Source organism: Oryx dammah, unplaced genomic scaffold (genome assembly GCF_014754425.2).
Source record: "Oryx dammah isolate SB20612 unplaced genomic scaffold, SCBI_Odam_1.1 HiC_scaffold_7, whole genome shotgun sequence".
In the NCBI taxonomy this organism is placed as follows: Eukaryota; Metazoa; Chordata; class Mammalia; order Artiodactyla; family Bovidae; genus Oryx; species Oryx dammah.
Window position 1 is genome coordinate 25,957,228 of NW_024070191.1, and position 19,784 is coordinate 25,977,011.

Below are 19,784 nucleotides of genomic sequence, written 5' to 3' on the forward strand. Positions count from 1 at the left end.
TGCCTAAGATTACTTAGCTTGTAAGAAGTAGAACTGAGATTCAAACAGAGATGGTTCTGGCATCAGAACTAGTTATACAGTTCCCTGTGTTAATTAGACTACTGAGTTAATTTTTAATGATATGAAAAGCATAACTTTTTTTCTTAGTTGTTTTCTACCCATTCTTAGTGAAAGCACCATGCCTAGCACACAGTAGATTAAATATTTTGAAGTGGTTTCATAAAGAATATTATTTCATTTTATTTAATTTGATTTACGTCTTCATTTGGTAGAATGGAAAAGAGACTCTGTACCTATTTTGCCCTAGCCCTAACCTTCATTGCAAACATTGTCTTAATTAGGATTCAGTCTGCACAGAATAGAAATAAGTCAAATTAGTTTAAACAAATATGAAATTTTATAGTAAGGATACAGGAATGGCTTGTGGGTTCCTATGAAAAGAAATTAGCCAGCCCTCAGGAAGAGACTGGAATCAGTATTGAAAATACAATAGGGCATTTTTTTTTTAATCTAAATTCTCTGTGTGTCTTCCTCTTGCTTTCTCTCAGAAGCATTCTGTGCTTTTCTAGTCACAAAATAGATTGCAGGTATTTTTCATTTACATGTTACAGATCTTGCTGCTTGGAGACTGACTGGTTGTTACTTGGTTAGACCCCCAAATTCTAGGACGGAGACTGACTAACTTGACCTTAGTATGCTTTTCATCACTGGCCCAAGAAGATGTGGGCAATAGAGCAGAATATACAGGAGGAACGTGGGTGCTGCGGGTTTAATTGTGGAGATGGGATCAATTGTGTAGGGTAATGGGGTTGTCATTCTCCAAGGAAGGTGGCATGTAGGTGGATTGCTAACGTATAGAAGCTTTACTGTAGGCTTGATCAGTTAACTCAGGCGCTGTGATGTGGGGGCTAGACTGCTGGAAATCAGAACCTGCTTCTAATGGCACCTTATACTGAGTACTTTCTGACTGGTGTTGCCATGTTTGTTTTGATGAATTGAAATGAAATCAGAGAACAAATATATGTGCATATGTCCACACATATAATATGCATTTTGTTTTTATTAAGTGGTGTAATGCATTATTTTAAAAAATTATACTGTGTTATGGTTTTCAGTTATATTCATTGGGTGATTGTTTTTACATTTCCTATTTCTTTGTTTTACAGAGGCAAATACCGGATTGTATACCTAACTCCAGAATTCTGTTCAGGTAACTTGAACCTGCTTCAGCAGCTTGAGGCTAATATTGGTAAGTGGGATGATAGAATCTTTATAAGTACTTGTTAAAGTGAGATATTCTTTAAACTTGTGGATGGATCCAGGAAATCTCGGCCTCTCCTGTCCTGTCCCACAATTCCTTTTGCCCTAGAAATTAAGCTCCTGGATTATAATTGCCTGTTTGTATACCTCTTTTCTTCTACTGGACTATAAATTTTTTAGGGGAAAATGCTCTTCTTATTTATTTATATTTCCTTAAATGGCATCCTACTCCAGTACTCTTGCCTGGAAAATCCCATGGACGGAGGAGCCTGGTGGGCTGCAGTCCATGGGGTCACGAAGAGTCAGACACAACTGAGCAACTTCACTTTCACTTTTCATTCTCATGCATTGGAGAAGGAAATGGCAACCCACTCCAGTGTTCTTGCCTGGAGAATCCCAGGGACAGAGGAGCCTGGTAGGCTGCCATCTATGGGGTCGCACAGAGTCAGGCACGACTGATGCGACTTGACACTAGCAGTAGCAGTATGTTGCTGGCACATAGTAGGCATTTAAATATGTTATTGAATAAATGTTGAATCTTGGATTCTATGATATTATAATTTCCTTTTTTCGGTATTCTGAATCTTAATCAATGTAGTGGTTCTCTCCTCTTATTGTTCATTAGAATCAACTTTAGAAAATTTCAGATCCTCCAACCTTGAAAATTGTGATTTAATGCACCTGCTGTGAGGTTGTGGCAGCTGTAGTCTTTTCACTGGTGATTCTGATGTGTGATTTTCAGGTTGGAGACCACAGTACCTTTGACTATTTGTTGTCAGTGAGTACGATTAATTTTAAAAATTACATAATATGTCATAGCCTATTTCTTAGAAAATGTAAATAAAAAATTAGTCAAAAGCTGGTATTGTCTTTGATGTGTGTGCTAAAAACATTTTGACTTGTTTTTTCCCTTCTTGATGGTCAAGCTCAGCTATCTAAGAGCTACAATCACAGATTCTATTGCAGTTGTTCATGTTTCAAACATTAAGTTAAATGAGACAGTCTTTGCTTTCTAATGTAATATGATCGCACTTTATATTTATTTGTTAAGATAATTCCTAGCACATAAAGTTTTTTTAAACATTGTGGTGTCTCATTTAATGGTTATTTGCAGATAACTCTGGGAAAGCATTTAACAGTTATTCTCATAATATAATGAAAACAAGTATTTATCTTTTAATATGTGTTGCTGCTGCTGCTGCTAAGTCACTTCAGTCGTCTCCGACTCTATGTGACCCCATAGATGGCAGCCCACCAGGCTCCCCAGTCCCTGGGATTCTCCAGGCAAGAACACTGGAGTGAGTTGCCATTTCCTTCTCCAATGCATGAAAGTGAAAAGTGAAAGTGAAGTCGCTCAGTCATGTCCTACCCTCAGCGACCCCATGGACTGCAGCCCACCAGGCTCCTCCGTCCATGGGATTCTCCAGGCAAGAGTACTGGAGTGGGGTGTCATTGCCTTCTCCTTTAATATGTGTTAAGTATCAACAAAAGAATGAGGACAGAAATTAGCATTTGATTAAATATATTATCAAAAAGGGCAACCATCAGCTGTTAAACTCCCTTATTGGCGTGTTATATTTTTGCCTTTAAAACAAATTTAGTGTGTATCCTATTAGGTTGTATAAAGTTCTTGTGACTATTTCAATTCAGATTAAAATCAACAACTCTAGGTATATAAACTCCATGGTTTTATTGCAAAAGTTAGGGTCTATGTACCTAGTGGTCTGGATATGTTTTGTTCCATTTTAACATTTGCTTTGTTTCTGTGAAGGATTTAATCCAATATTTACTTAGAGCCTCTTGATAGGTTGTTCTGATTCTCTATTTTAATTTTTTGTAAAGGAATAAATTATCAACACTGCAATTATTAGAGCTGAGTATCTGCATAAGATGGATGAAAATGCTCTTTTTGGGTGGCTGTCAATGTTGAACAAAATAGGATAAATTCTCTGAAGTATTTTTATTTAACTTTAATTTTACAATGCTTACAGCAGTGAATATACTCAGAATTTCATTTGTACAGTAGTTTTGACATTTAGCTATTCTGATTTATGATTTTTATGAAATGTTATTATTTAAGTAGTGTGGGTTTTTTAACAAAAGCAGCAAGCAGAATTTTATATAGAGATACCTTAACGGCAAACGTACCTGTAATTGTCTTGTAAATTTGGGAATAAGGCTTTAATGACTGGTGTGCCAAAATGAAATATATCCTGGACCTGGGCAGACACCTGGACTCGCACATTTAATGGGAAAGTTGGCAGAAGCTTGCATCAGCTGGTTGTGAGGGACAAAGTTTAACTCCATTAAAAAATAGTAGTTGTTGTTTTAGTTGCTCAGTTCTGTCTGAGTCTTTTCCTATCCCTGCCTACCAGACTAATCTGTCCATGGGATTTCACAGGCAAGAATACTGGAGTGAGTTGCCATTTCCTCCTCCAGGGGATCTTCCTGACCCAGGCAGCGAACCCAAATCTTCCACGTCTCCTCCATTGCGGGTGGATTCTTTACCACTGAGCCACCGGGGAAGTGCAAAAGCTAGTTAATCAAACCTGTGATTTTAAGGAGGGTTTTAAAATGAAGGAGCTGTCATTCTTTGTTTTAACCTATTTAATTTAAAATCTGGGTCATATAGCTTCTAAAGCCAAATAAGTATAGTGGTAATGTTGAATTTTTCCCACTCATCAGTTAATAGAATTTTGATGTGAATCAACCTGGATTTGTCAGATTTAGCAGGGTTTTCTTTTTTTCTTTCCTTCTTTTTCTTCTCCAACTCTGTTGTAATCGGTAATCTCAATGAATTGCAGTTATATGCATGTTTCTCTGTCTCTTCCTTTAGAAATGTGAGCTCCTCAAGATCATGAATTGCATTTTACTATATTATTCCTAGGAAAGTGTCTGGAACATAGTATGCATTTCCCCAGCTGGCGCTAGTGTTAAAGAACTTGCCTGCCAATGCAGGAGACAGAAGAGACACAGGTTTGATTCCTGGGTCGGGAAGATCCCCTGGAGAAGAACATGACAACGCACTCCAGTGTTCTTGTCTGAAGAACCCCATGGACAGAGAAACCTGGTGGGCTACAGTCCATGGGTTTGCAGAGAGTTGGACATGACTGAGTGACTAGCACAATAACTATAATAATAATATATATATTTTAAAATTGAGCAGTCTTTTAATGCCAGCCCCTATCTTAGCATTTTATGTGAATGATCTTAGTCTTCAGAGTAACTAAAAAAATGTTAGCTACTTTTATTATCTACCTTATACTTATGAGAAGCTGACACTTGAAAGCTTAAGTAACATGCTTAAAGTAATATAAATGGTAAGCCAAGTTATGGATCTAGGTAGTCTGACTTATGTTTTTAAATAGGCCCCAGTGGCAAAACTTCCCCTGGGCCAGGAAGATCCCCTGGAGGAGGGAATCACAATTCACTCCAGTATTCTTGCCTGGAGAATTCCATGGACAGAGGAGCCTGGTGAGCTACAGTCCATGGGGTTGCAAAGAGTTGGACACAACTGAGCAGCTAACACACAGTGGCAAAACATAAATATGCAGATAAACATTAAGTTGTGATCATCCCCACTGAAGGGAAAAATTATTTTTTTTCTTAAATATTAATTTGGTAATCAAGGGCAAAAGCTCTGCTGTCATTACTTTGCAATATCTGAGGACATTTTCATGGATGGTTATATAGTAAAGCCCTTTTCTGAGAGACATTACTATACATTATTGATTCTGATTCAGTGTAGGGGTGAGGGTGGGGGCTGAGCAAAGGGGTTGCTAGGTGAAGAAGGAACAGTTTGCCTTCCTTCTTACCTACTTTGTACAAAATGAGATATAATTCTTCCCTTCCCTTTTTATATTAGAAACTGTGGATGTCATCCTGTCTTTTAGAACTGGCATTTCAGAGGAATTCTGTAGTGATCATTCATAGACAGTGATGAATGTAATCTCAGTAGAAATATGCTGACTTTTTCTCTTTGGATAGCTAATCCATGAGATAAAATTAAAAGTATTATGAATGAGAATTAGAACAGCTCTTCTTTTTAAGGTATTGTCATTGCAGACGAGTGATAGCTTTGAGGACAGAATAGTAGTAATTAATTTCTCTGAGAAATAATGATGAAAACCAAAATTGAATAAATATATTATTTGAAAAATAGATATTAAATATTTCTTTCTTTTATCCGTCTGCCTTTTATCCATATATCTCCCTTTGCTTATTCTCAGTAATAATTTTTGGTGTACATGCTAAGTTACTTCAGTCGTGTCTGACTCTTCGTGACCCCATGGACTGTAGCCCTCGAGGCCCCTTTGACCATGGGATTCTCCAGACAAGAATACTGGGGTGTGTTGCCATTTCCTCCTGAAGGGGATCTTCCTGACCCAGGGATCAAACCTCCGTTTCTTAGGTCTCTTGCATTGGTCTATTTGTTCTTTACCACTGGCACCACCTGGGAAGCCCAGTTTTTGGTGTTATCTGCTATTATTTATGCTTATATTTTTATATGACTCAATACTTAGAATTATTTTTCTCCTTTCTGTTATATTTACATATTCAAAGTGAAATTGGTGGTAAAACTTTAGATGAGTTTGTTACTTTTTTGAGCTTTATCTTCTCCATTTACATATTTTTCTTTTTTGATAGGTATCACACTTATTGCTGTGGATGAGGCTCACTGTATTTCTGAGTGGGGACATGATTTTAGAAGTTCATTCAGGGCTTTGCGTTCCCTAAAGGCAGTACTCCCACAGGTAAGCTTTGCCAAGTACAATGTCTTGAAATGACTTGCTTAGCAAGGGAGGGTCCAGGATTGGGGAATGGCCAAAAATCTGAAAATGTTTTTATGAAAGGGCAAATCGTTGATTTTTAAGCAGGGGAAAGATTTTTTTACAACGTGGTGTATCTTTTACTTCTCTCAAGTCTTTGCTGAAAGAGTACTTTTTCATTTAGGCCTCCTGTCCACTGTAGTCAGATTTTCAAATTAACCCCCTTCCCACAACTCTCAGCATTTCTCATATTCCTTTGCTGTTTTTTAAATGACACTTAGTAGTGTTAACGTACTTTAATATATTTTGTCTATTGCCTATGGGTTCCTACCAGAATATTCTTTGTGAGGAGGGATTTTTGCTGGTTTAGTTGATAAAATCTACAACAGTGCCTGTCACATAGTGAGTTTTCCATAAATAATTGGGTAAATGAATAAGTGAATTCTGATGAGAAAGCTGAGACCCTGAGAAGTAACTTTACCGCACAGACAGTGAGTGCTAGAGCTGGGCAGTGCTGCACAGTGGGATACTATATGGGCTTCCAGAGTAAATGACTTGAAAGAAGTTTAAAACCGTTTCTGCCCTGAAGTAGCACAGAGTCCAGTAAAGGAGTTTAGATTCAGAATTACCCATAAAAGTGGAAGAAGCAGTAGTACCAAATGAAGTGCGTGGAACAGTATGAATAATATAGAAAGATTAGTCGTGTTAATAGTCCCCGTAATACTAATAGAAAAAGAAGATTGATATGGTGAAATCCAGTAGGCTCAGGTTCCTTGAGGACTGCTTTTCATTAATGTAGAATGGTTTAAAGTAAGCTTTTGGAAATTAGGAAGATTGCTGTCTGTAATCCTTTCCTGGCCCTTTGATTCTAGAGGGATTGTGTTAGAGGAGTTTTAAGTGTTTTATGCAGTTTGGAAATGCTTCTCGATATTGAATTAGTCTTTTATTGTGTCAGGCTGTGGACGCCATTGGATTCTTTTCATTTCTTGGGATGATTCACTGAGCCCAGGATGTTCGACAGGCAGTGGCTGAGAAAACTTTTTCCCTGGTGTTTTCATGAAATCTCTTTGTTAGCTAGTGGTGAGAAATGCCCCCTGGTGGCTGTAGGGCTCTCATTTTCCTCACTGTTCTCAGTGATTTTTTCCTTCTAATCGCAGTTACAGCTGACTGTCACCAGTGCTTCACACTGAACTATTTTAATAAGTTCAAAAATAGCAAAAAAAATCACTGACTTATTCCCATTTGGAGAGAATCTGACAAAATGAGTCTCCAAAGAACAAATTTGTTGTTGAAAGCTTTGTTGTTGTTGTTGATTTGCTCAGCTGTGTGTGATTCTTTGCGACCCCATGAACTGTAGCCCACCAGGCTCCTCTGTCCATGGAATTTTCCAGGCAAGAATACTGAAGTGGGTAGCCATTTCTTTCTCCAGGGGATCTTCCCTACACAAGGATCAAACCTGTGTCTCCTGCAGTACAGGTGGATTCTTTACTGCTGAGCCACCAGGGAAGCCCTGGAAAGCTTTACATCATCCTTAAAGTTCTATAAAATTCGAGTAAGAGGAACTGTAAGAAATGAGACATTTTGGATCTTTCCATTACATTCCTCCCAGCCCTTTTACAAAGATCAGCACATTGTAGACAGTAACTATTTGGAGTAAGTGAGTGAATGAATGAATGAAGCATATTATGGAGTATATAGATTAACTGCACCACCCAATGGAGAAGGCAGTGCCACCCCACTCCAGTACTCATGCCTGGAAACTCCCATGGACGAGGAGCCTGGAAGGCTGCAGTCCACGCGGTTGCTAAGAGTTGGACACGACTGAGCGACCTCACTTTCACTTTTCACTTTCATGCGTTGGAGAAGGAAATGGCAACCCACTCCAGTGTTCTTGCCTGGAGAATCCCAGGGACAGTGCAGCCTGGTGGGCTGCCGTCTATAGGGTCGCACAGAGTCAGACACGACTGAAGCAACTTAGCAGCAGCAGCAGCAGGAGCAGCACCATCCAAATTCAGAGGCAAATGGAATGGTAACAGTTCTTGGAATTTGTAGTGGTAGCACCATTGAAGTATATGTCTAAGGCATTCCTAGATTTATAGTCACAATATTAATTTACATTTTATTGCTTTTTTCACCAAAACTTTGTATTTATTACCAAAGAAACCAAGATTTGCCAATTTAATGAACAAGTTTCATGAGTTGTGCACTTGATAAAACTGAGTGACAAGGTAATTTATCAACCATACCAGTTTGCTTTTAAAAATTAAAAGGTTGAAACTATTAAGAACTATGCTGTAATATAAAGAACAGACTTTGGACTCTATGGGAGAAGGCAAAGGTGAGATGATTTGAGAGAATAGCATTGAAACATGTATATTACCATATGTGAAGTAGATCACTAGTCCAAGTTTGATGCTTGAAACAGGGCACTCAAAGCTGGTGCACTGGGATGACCCAGAGGGATGGGATGGGGAGGGAGGTTCAGGATGGTGGACACATGTACACACATGGCTGATTCATGTCAATGTATGGCAAAAACCACTACAATGTTGTAAAGTAATTAGCCTCCAATTAAAAAAAAAGAACCATGCTGTGATGACCAGATAAACTGAGAGCTTCCTAGTAAACCAGGATGTATGAACACACTGTTCTCCTAGCCAACCTGAGTGTTATTTCTAAGCTTTACCCTAGTTTACGTCTTTTAAATATCATAAAGCACCAGGCTTTCTAAGCAAAAATATTCTGTTCATTTCTGAAGTGAAAGTAAACATTGTTCCTTTAAATTTAATGCATTCCATTATTTTACTGTGTTTTCTAAGTTACAGAAGCAACATTCTTAACTGTGACTTTCTAGGATATCGGCAAAGGAATGAATCATTTATAGTGATTTTCTCTGTTAGCTGGTCACTAGAATAAGGAGTTCCTCGTGGCAAAGTGGGAATTTTTAAGTTAGAAGAGAGGTTAACATCCAGTAGCCCTCTCCATCTCATATTTTGATGAAAAAACAGAGGCCGAGAGAAGTTCGCTCTTCCCAAAGTGAATGGCAAATCTGAGAGAAGTGGCCGTGTCTCTGGAGTTCTTGTATAGAATTCTTTTCAGATGTTGCCTTAATAATATCAGTAATAGCTGACGCTTCTCACGTGCTTTCTGTGTACTGTGCCGTTATATTCGGCATAGCAGAGCTTTTATCCCATTCGCTCTTCACAGTGACTTTCTGAGGTTGTTGCTGTTATTGTAGCCGTGTTATAGATGAGGAAACCAAAGTTTAGAATGTGAAGTAAATAGCTCATGGGAATTCCCAGGCAATTCAGTGGTTAAGACTCTGCACTTCCACTTCGGGGGGCATGGGTTCGATCGTTGTACAGTGCAGCCAATATATCTAAAATAAGCAGCTCAAAATCTCACATCTCATTAGTGGCGAAAGCTGGCTTTGAACTGAGGCCGCTGTTTCTAAGCCAGAGTTTTATACTACTGTGCTGCTATTTTGCCTGATTTTTCTACTGACTTCTTCAAAATGTGTCAGGTTCATGCTTATTTCCTTTTTTTCACAAAGGCGTTGCTTTTCTACTCTTACATGATACTGCATAGAAACAAACGAGACCCTCTTTTCTTATAGTAGCCATCCTGAAAACATCTGTCTTTATATGTTCAGTTCAGTTCAGTCGCTCAGTTGTGTCCGATTCTTTGCGACCCCATGAATCACAGCACGCCAGGACTCCCTGTCCATCACCAACTCCCGGAGTTCACTCAGACTCACGGCCATCAAGTCAGTGATGCCATCCAGCCATCTCATCCTCTGTCGTCCCCTTCTCCTCCTGCCCCCAATCCCTCCCAGCATCAGAGTCTTTCCCAGTGAGTCAACTCTTTGCATGAGGTGGCCAAAGTACTGGAGTTTCAGCTTTAGCATCATTCCTTCCAAAGAACACCCAGGGCTGATCTCCTTCAGAATGGACTGGTTGGATCTCCTTGCAGTCCAAGGGACTCTCAAGAGTCTTCTCCAACACCACAGTTTGAAAGCATCAATTCTTTGGTGCTCAGCTTTCTTCATAGTCCAACTCTCACATCCATACATGACTACTGGAAAAACCATAGCCTTGACCTGATGGACCTTTGCTGGCAAAGTAACATCTCTGCTTTTTAATATGCTTTCTAGATCAGTCATAACTTTTCTTCCAAGGAGTAAGCATCTTTTAATTTCATGGCTGCAATCACCATCTGCAGTGATTTTGGAGCCCAAAAAAATAAAGTCAGCCACTGTTTCCACTGGTTCCCCATCTATTTCCCATGAAGTGATGGGGCCAGATGCCATGATCTTCGTTTTTTGAATGTTGAGCTTTAAGCCACCTTTTTCACTCTCCTCTTTGACTTTCATCAAGAGGCTCTTTAGTTACTTTCTGCCATAAGGGTGGTGTCTTCTGCATCTCTGAGGTTACTGATATTTCTCCTGGCAATCTTGATTCCAGCTTGTGCTTCCTCCAGCCCAGCGTTTCTCATGATGTATTCTGCATATAAGTTAAATAAGCAGGGTCACAATATACACCCTTGATGTACTCCTTTTCCTATTTGGAAACAGTCTGTTGTTCCATGTCTAGTTCTAACTGTTGCTTCCTGACCTGCATATGGGTTTCTCAAGAGGCAGGTTAGGTGGTCTGGTATTCCCATCTCTTGAAGAATTTTCTACAGTTTCTTGTGATCCACACAGTCAAAGGCTTTGGCATAGTCAATAAAGCAGAAGTAGATGTTTTTCTGGAACTCTCTTGCTTTTTCGATGATCCAGTAGATGTTGGCAATTTGATCTCTGGTTCCTCTGCCTTTTCTAAAACCAGCTTGAACATCTGGAAGTTCACGGTTCACGTATTGCTGAAGCCTGGCTTGGAGAATTTTAAGCATTACTTTACTAGTGTGTGAGATGAGTGCAATTGTGCGGTAGTTTGAGCATTCTTTGGCATTGCCTTTCTTTGGGATTGGAATGAAAACTGACCTTTTCCAGTCCTGTGGCCACTGCTGAGTTTTCCAAATTTGTTGGCATATTGAGTGCAGCACTTTCACAGCATCATCTTTCAGGATTTGAAATAGCTCAACTGGAATTCCATCACCTCCACCAGCTCTGTTTGTAGTGATACTTTCTAAGGCCCACTTGACTTCACATTCCAGGATGTCTGGCTCTAGGTGAATCACACCATCGTGATGATCTGGGTTGTGAAGATCTTTTTTGTACAGTTCTGTGTATTCTTGCCACCTCTTCTTAATATCTTCTGCTTCTGTTAGATCCATACCATTTCTTTCCTTTATTGTGCCCATCTTTCCATGAAATGTTCCCTTTGTATCTCTAATTTTATCTGTATATGCAGTTAAATATCAAGCATTTTTTTAGTCCATTTATAAATTGTTTGAGTAGCAGTTAAATTGATGGAAATGCTTCATTGTGGTAAGGTGAGAATGTTCATGTCCTATCCTATATGTTATTAGGCAGATGCTCTCTAAATTCAAAGAACAGTCTGATTGTAAGCCAAAAATCAATTAAGTTGATTGGGGTGTTTTTTAATAATTTCACAGAATTTAAGGATAGAGAATATCAAAATGTCAGTTAACTGGTCACATTGATTTTGGTATCATTCTTTTTCTATTAAAAAACTGCTCCCAGACTTAATTGATTTTTCTTTGCATGAACTTTGAGATAGTTTTCAATTCAGTAGCTATATTGATTATAAAAATAGTTTACAGTTTTTAATAAATTGTATCTTTTTTAAATTCTGTATTTGATTTTTTACAAATTGCACTTAAATTTTCACTTATGTACAGTAATTGCTTCAACTGATTTGCAGGGCAAATGTATTGCATCTGAAGAGCTGTGTTATGAGCATATTATTTACCATATTTTATAATAAGCCAAAATGTATTCAGAAAGTTGTAATTTTGGATATCAAGCAGCTAATTATATAGGAACAATTTTTCTGATTATGAGATGATTGCATAGTTGATTAATACTCCCGATGATAATAGTGATCAAAAAATTAAATCTAGAAGTCTACTGTACTAAAAATAGAACATGACTTGGTTGCTCAAGGAATCAGTTAATACTAGATGTCTTATTTTCTGCATTTTTCTTTTATATTGTATGCCACAATTAACCATTTAAAACTGTTGAGAGGTTATCCAGGTAATTGAGAGCTGTTATTTTAGATCGGAAAAGCCATTTACCAATGTATTTAGTATAGGAGTAAAAAAAGAGCCATAGTTGGGCTTTGTGTGGCTAAATTTTCAGTGAGTGCAGGGTTTATAATTTGTGAATTATAGATTATCAAAGATAAGACATAACTTACCTCTCATTTGTTCCAGCACTGTTATAAATGTATAAATAATAAATGGAGAGGTAGATAGCTAATAAGTGGATTTAACTTAAGATAGGAATTGCATTTATAAATCTTATGAGTTTTGTGTTTGAATGATTTCTTAGAAGGCTGAGAAACAAGTAAGAAGAAAGTGTTTTTCTTCTTCTTTGAAAGAATAATTTTAAAGTTTCATTTTTATCACTGTTCTCTATTCTTCCTGTAATTGTCTTCCACTGTCTTTCTAAGAAGGCAGTAGAAATGTTGGGAATTAACGACCTCTCTCCTTTGTTAAAAATCGCTTTTACTTATTTCAGGTTCCAATTGTTGCAGTGACTGCTACGGCAGGTTCTTCAATTCGAGAAGACATTGTACGTTGCTTAAAACTGAAGGATCCTCAGATAACCTGTACTGGTTTTGATCGACCAAACTTGTATTTAGAAGTTGGACGAAAAACAGGAAGCATCCTGGAGGATCTGAAGCAGTTTCTCATCTGTAAGTCAAGGTGAGTCAAGGCCTGGAATGCTGCCATCCGTGGGGTCACAAAGAGTCAGACATGACTGAGCGACTGAACTGAACTGAAGTGACCCCAGGATGAAAAAGCTAATCTCGCCACTGAGGTATCTCATAGGTGGGACTTCCAGTCACCCAGGATCAGGGAGAATGTGTCTTCCCAGGAAAGTGGCATATGGCAAAACACGGTCAGAGTGGGCATGCCCTTCTCTTTAACTGATTCAGCAGAGTGCAAACAAAGACTGGGCCAGTTTTCTGAAAACCCTAGTAGGTTTACTGAACGATTTTAGGCCCTAACTTGATTTAGCCTGGAAGGACGTCCAACTAATACTCACTACCTGCGAGGAGAAGCAGAGGGTTTGGACGGCAGCCTTGGGGCACACTGAGCAGCTTGCTGGGGCCCAACCTAGTGTTTATGATACAGTGGGGATGCAGAATCCTGCTTGGGATGATAATTTCCTGGTGGGCATGAGGGCCAGGAACCACATGATTCAGCAGTGTATTAGAAAACCAGTCAGCTATGAAAGGGTCAAGGAAGTGACCCAAGAGAAAGAAGAAAATCCAGCCCTCTTTTGGGGACAACTTGTGGAGGCTTTTAGAATGTTTACTAACATAGACACCTCCACTCCTGAGGGTCAGTCCCTACTGGGACTACCTTTTATCATTCAGTTCGCCCCTATGACATTAGACGAAACTTCAAATGTTACAATCAGGGCACAAACACTGATGCCCCACCTGCTAGAGGTGGCTTTTGGGGTAAAAAAATCAAGCTGAGGATAAGGAAAGAACAAGCTCAGCTGATAACAGTTGCTATCAGACACGCTTTGCAACTTCAGGGCCACCGAGAGGGGACAGCAGGTGCCAACATCAGTCCAGAGGTAAGACCAGAGGGGGAATGCTTCGAAGGCAAGTCAACTGACCACTGGGCCCATGAATGCTGGAAGGAGCCTCCCAGGCCATGCCTAGTCTGTAGACAGACTGATGATTGGAGATGGGACTACTCTTGGTCCTAAAGAGGAAGAGGGACTCCTGCTTCTGAGATGACCATGCTGGGCTCCTGAGGTGTCCCGGCAGCTTCCCCCACACCCACCCTGAAATGTCTATCTCCATCAAGGAGCCCCGGGTCATCTCTGATGTGGCAGAAAGAAGATCGATTTTTTAATTGATACAGAAGCGTGATACTCTGGCCTGACTTCTTACTCTGGACCTTTTTTCTCTAAAAGCTGCATAGTGACAGGTGTCAGTGAAAAGCCTCACACCTGTTACTTCACTAGAATCACACTTGCCAGTTTGAACAGTGTTTGGTCTTATCATCTCACATGGTAGCAAAGAAATGCTCAAAATTCTCCAAGCGAAGCTTCAACTAAATGTGTACGGAGAACTTCGAGATATTCAAACTGGATTTAGAAAAGGCAGAGAAAGCAGAGATCAAATTGCCAGCATCTGTTGGATCATAGAAAAAGCAGGAGAGTTCCAGCAAAACATGTACTTCTGCTTTAAAGAGTACGCCAAAGCTTTTGACTATGTGGATCACAACAAACTGTGGAAAATTCTTCAAGAGATAGGAATACCAGACCACCTGACCTGCCTTCTGAAAAATCTGTATGCAGGTCAGGAAGCAACAGTTAGAACCAGACATGAAACAACAGACTGGTTCCAAATTGGGAAAGGAGTACATCAAGGCTGTATATTATCACCCTGCTTATTTAACTTACATGCAGAGTACATCATGTGAAATGCCAGACTGGATGAAGCACAAGCTGGAATCAAGATTTCTGGGAGAAATATCAATAACCTCAGATATGCAGATGATACAACCCTTACTGCAGAAAGTGAAGAAGAACTAAAGAGCCTCTTGATGAAAATGAAAGAGGAAAGTGAAAAAGGTGGCTTAAAGCTCAACATTCAGAAGACGAAGATCATGGCATCTGGTCCCATCACTTCATGGCAAATAAATGGGGGAACAATGGAAACAGTGTCAGACTTTATTTTCTTGGGCTCCAAAATCACTGCAGATGGTGACTGCAGTCATGAAATCAAAAGTCACTTGCTCCTTGGAAGAAAAGCTATGAATAACCTAGACAGCATATTAAAAAGCAGAGACATTACTTTACCATCAAAGGTCTGTATAGTCAAAGCTATGGTTTTTCCAGTAGTCATGTATGGATATGAGAGTTGGACCATAAAGAAGGCTGAGTGGCAAAGAATTGATGCTTTTGAACTATGGTGTTGGCAAAGACTCTTGAGAGTCCCTTGGACTGATCAAGGAGATCCAACCAGTCCATCCTAAAGGAAATCAATCCTTAATACTCATTGGAAGGACTGATGCTGAAGCTGAGGCTCCAGTACTTTGGCCACCTGATGCGAAGAGCTAACTCATTAGAAAAGACCCTGATGCTGGGCAAGATTGAAGGCAGGAGAAGGGGACAACAGAGAATGAGATGGTTGGATGGCATCACTGACTCAATATACCTGGACAGTGTTGCCTTAGGGGTTTTGAGAGAGCCCACACTTGCTCGCCCAGGCCCTAGGAAAGGAACTACGGGAAATATGCCTAAAAGAAGGGCCTGTACTATAGTATACAGATATATTAATAGGTAGCCCCTCCATGGAGGCCTCAGATCAGAACACTTTTGAAATTCTTAATTTCCTTGGGACTCAAGGTTATAGGGTCTCCCAGAAAAAAGGCTCAGATCTCAAAGCAGCAAGTTAAATACATGGAATACATTATAAATCCTGGAAGTAGACAGCTACCTCCAGATAGAAAATAAGCTGTATTAGGCCTAGATACTTCAAAGACAAAAAGATAGCTCTATACCTTGGGCTTCCCAGGTGGCGCTAGTAGTAAAGAACCCACCTGCCAATGTAGGAGACATAAGAGATGCAGGCTCGATCCCTGGGCTGGGAAGATCCATCAGAGCTCCTGCTCTGAGTCTTCCCAGTTGACAAAAGCCATGCATCTGGTATGTTAAGTTTATTTCTTTGAGGTAGCAGCAGTTCCACGTCAAGATGATGGTGATGCAGGGATCCTAGCTACTCCCTGAGACAGATTCTTCTGGACCAACAGCAGAGGTCTCCCTGGGGCTCCGCGGCAAGGCAGGATGAGAATTCTGTGGCCCCAGTTAGGTAGGGTCCACGAGCCCAATGCCAGCTGGAAGGAGCCACAGAAGGTGGACCTCTGCCCTGCACCCTCCCAATAAAAATTCCCTGGGGTCCAGGAATCTCAGAGGGGATGTGAGGTAGGCAAATAGATGGGCCCCAGGCTGAGCTGCTGCAAACAGTCTTCAGTTGACACTTTGAGAGAAGATGCGATCAGGAACACTGGGCCCTGAGACCACAATTTCCTCTTGCTGTGGTCAAGGGGATTTCTCATCCTGACGTGTGCAGAGAATGTCCTCAGTTGTCCTCTAAGGAATTCTGCATAATGCAACTCTAGGGGAGGGGAAAAGAAAGGAAGAGATGCCAGCCCATAATATGTCCTGCCAACCTCCCAGAAACCTTCAAGCTGACCAAGGAAGAACCCTGAGAACCCTTCTTTGAAAAATATTTTTTTTAAATGAGATTCTTGTACATTAAAAAGATAATTTGCATTTTTTTCTTCACTCCATGGAGTTATCTACTATGAAATTTTGACATGGAAGCCCCTTTGGTCACTCTCAAAAATTACTTTGGGTAGATTATTTAGTAAGACTCTTAGAGTAAAATTGCTGCATTATTTTTCTAAGTTTTCTATGATTTTTACCATAGTCCTTCTTAAAGGTTTTTATACACTTACTTTTTAAACATTTGATTCACTTTCATAGTATGTGTATGATCATGAGTATTTAGATAATTTTTCATTATCATAGTTTTGCCATGAATATTTGTATGTATCTTTTGGCTGATCTTTAAGTATATTTGTAAAGTAGATTCCTAAAATTAAAATGGTGTCACAGGTTATGTGCATTAAAAATTAAATAAAATAACTTTCTAAATCTAAGTGGTACATTCTTTTTATATTCATTGGGTCAGCATAAATAAATGTATTTATGTAAGTGAATATATTGAGGAATTAAATATTCTATGAAATCATTTAAACTTTTAATAAGTGCAGGTTTCTAAAATAGACTTTCTAACATGTTATTTTCTATAACATAGCCTTAAGATTACCAATAAATGCTTCTTTGAACTATATAAATGATCTTTTATTATTACATGAAAGTTCTTGCTTTTTTGGTAAATATATAGATACTCAATTTTACAATCATAAGAGAGATAAGAATAATGTAAAAATTTTATTCTCCTATGTAAATATTACATTTCTTGTATAAATGAAGAGTAATTATTAAACTAGTGTTCTGCATTTTCAAAAGGATGGTAATTGTATTTCCATTAGTTTGTTGGTTTTTAGCAAGGCTTCTGCATCAATAAATAAACCTGTCTCTGGTTTTAATTTGAACAAAAAAATGAAGTCAGTGGTGTTTGTGTTTAACATAATTTATTTCCACATCTGAGTGTCCAAAATGTTTTAGATTTTTGTTAAATATGTCATTGTTTTTTATATGCTTTCTCCTTTCAGTCTTTTACTAAAAGGAAAATGTAAATTAAAACTTAAAAATGAAATTAAATTAAAAATTTAAAAAGAAGGGGAAATTAAATCACATAAAACTCAAACATATATATATATATATTTGTCCTTTTGCTCTTCTTTTTCTTTAGTTCTGCTTGGGAATTTGAAGGTCCAACTATCATCTATTGTCCTTCCAGAAAAATAACAGAGCAAGTTACAGCTGAACTTAAAAAACTGAATTTAGCCTGTGGAACATACCATGCAGGACTGAATATTAACTTAAGGAAACAAGTTCATCATAGGTTCATGAGAGATGAAATTCAGGTGTGAAGATGGAGCATCGTTACTGTCTTTTCCCTGTACTGGAAACACATATTTCTATAATAGCTATTTATGAAGTTTATTGAATATCTTCTTTGTGTTCCCTAACTTCCTTGCCCCCACCTCCCCAGGGAGGGATAATGTTTTTTGTTTTCTAATATAAATTTTTTTTTCATTTTTAAAGTGTATCTTATAGTTGATTTACAATGTTTTGTTAATTTCAGGTATACATACTATATATAAAATAGGAACTAATAGGAACCTGTGGTACAGCACAAGTAACTATTTAGTACTCTGTAATGACCTATATGGGAATGGAATCTAAAAAAGCGTGGATATATGTATTCCTGATTCACTTTACTGTACAGCAGAAACTAATACATTGTAAAAAAAACATTGTAAGTCAACTATATTAAAAATTAAACAAAAATTTTGTTAGAGTTGGAATTGAACTTCATAATTTAATCCTGAAATATTATTTGTTTAAAATTGCAGTGGTAAAGAATCCCCCTGCCGAAGCAGGAGGTTTAAGAGGTGCGGGTTCGATCCCTGGGTTGGGAAGGTCCCCTGGAGTAGGAAATGGCAATCCACTCCAGTATTGTTGCCTGGAAGATTCCATGGACAGAGGAGCCTGGTGGGCTACAGTTCATGGGGTCAAGTTCCACATGACTGAGCATGAGCACAAAAATGGAAAAATAGCAATGTATATTAAAAAATTTTAGGTGTACATCCAGGTGTTTCATTCATGCATATACATTTGAGTACCGTTTTGATGAACATAAAGCAGTCACTGTGATAGAATCAGTGTAGAATATGGGAGACAGATAGGTAAGAAAACTGTTGCAGGCTAGTATAAATGGCAGCCTAGACATAGAATGGTGTTTAGGTTCACAGAGGAGGGAACACTAGCTTTTAAGGTAGATTGTCAAATGGAGTTGTACACCCAGGAATAAGCAGTTTGAGTAGAATCTGAACAAGTGAATAGAAGTTCATCAGGTACGCACAGCTAGGGAGTGATGAAGGATAAGGAATTGATTATAGAAAAGGACTGACGTGTGCAAGGCACTTTGATAGAGAGCATACTGGGTTCAAGGAACTGTGAGCAGTTTGCAATGGTTGGAGAAAAGGGAAGAATGGAGTAGGAGGGACACAAAGTACAGGTAAAACGGCAGGAACTGGTGGAGACTTAGGAAGAGAGTTGAATTGGTTGGTTGGCCAGGTTATAGAGGATCTTAAAACTTGCAGAGAGGCAAGCTGGAGTTGGTGTGAAGTTCCCTTATTTTTTCCAGACAAGCTGTAGGACTTTTTATTTAAATGACATTCCATCTAACAGGTAAAGCAGATTAAAGTAGAAATGGCCTTGTTGAAGTTGATGTGATGGAGAACCAAGTTCAGGAACGTCCCTGTCTCCATGTCAGTGTCTTGGGGGTTGTCTTAGAATCTTCAGAATTCTGCAAAACAGAACTTGAAAACCACTGTGACAGACTGCTCTGTTTTTGAGCAAGATAATAGTATTATAGAAACATTAGACTGGGAGCACTAAGTAGGATTGATCTGAAGGAGAGAAGAAAGGTATTGATGAAGTTCACAAGAGGTGCTGCAGCTGAGATTCTTATGGTTAGGATCCTGGTTCAGTGGGTGTCACACGGATTATTTTGGAGGATTTCAATTCAAACATGTAAGTAGGTTTAAATCAACACTATCAACATATCCACCCCCTGTCAATATATGCCTGGAATAGTCCTCATCTCAAATTGAGAGGAACTTAACTTCCGTTTTGCATTTTCTGTCCAATAGATCATCCATTTCCTATATATCTAGAACTCTGCATATGCAGCTCACTGTACATTGTCATGCTGCAGTGCATATCTGCCTGAAGGCATCTGTTCTCTTTCTTCCTCTTCTTTCCAAAGGCAAGAACAGCTGCCTGGAATAGAGGTTTTATCCAAATTCTTAAATGCTTGTATGTTTATTCTATTATCTCTGAAGCTTGAAAATTATCAGATAAAGTTCATTAGCTGCTGCTTACTAAATCTTAACAAT

The 19,784-nt window shown here is 38.9% G+C and overlaps 1 protein-coding gene across 3 annotated transcripts in view; it reads left to right on the forward strand.

The window, feature by feature from the left end:
- Nucleotides 1–19,784, forward strand: part of WRN (WRN RecQ like helicase) — a 114,391-nt gene that overhangs the window by 50,351 nt on the left and 44,256 nt on the right. For all 3 annotated transcript variants that reach the window (XM_040242905.1, XM_040242906.1, XM_040242907.1), the window contains 4 exons: nucleotides 1,167–1,249; nucleotides 5,908–6,014; nucleotides 12,676–12,863; nucleotides 17,570–17,744. In XM_040242905.1, coding sequence (XP_040098839.1) covers nucleotides 1,167–1,249; nucleotides 5,908–6,014; nucleotides 12,676–12,863; nucleotides 17,570–17,744 — 553 coding nt within the window. The remainder of the gene's footprint in view (nucleotides 1–1,166; nucleotides 1,250–5,907; nucleotides 6,015–12,675; nucleotides 12,864–17,569; nucleotides 17,745–19,784) is intronic.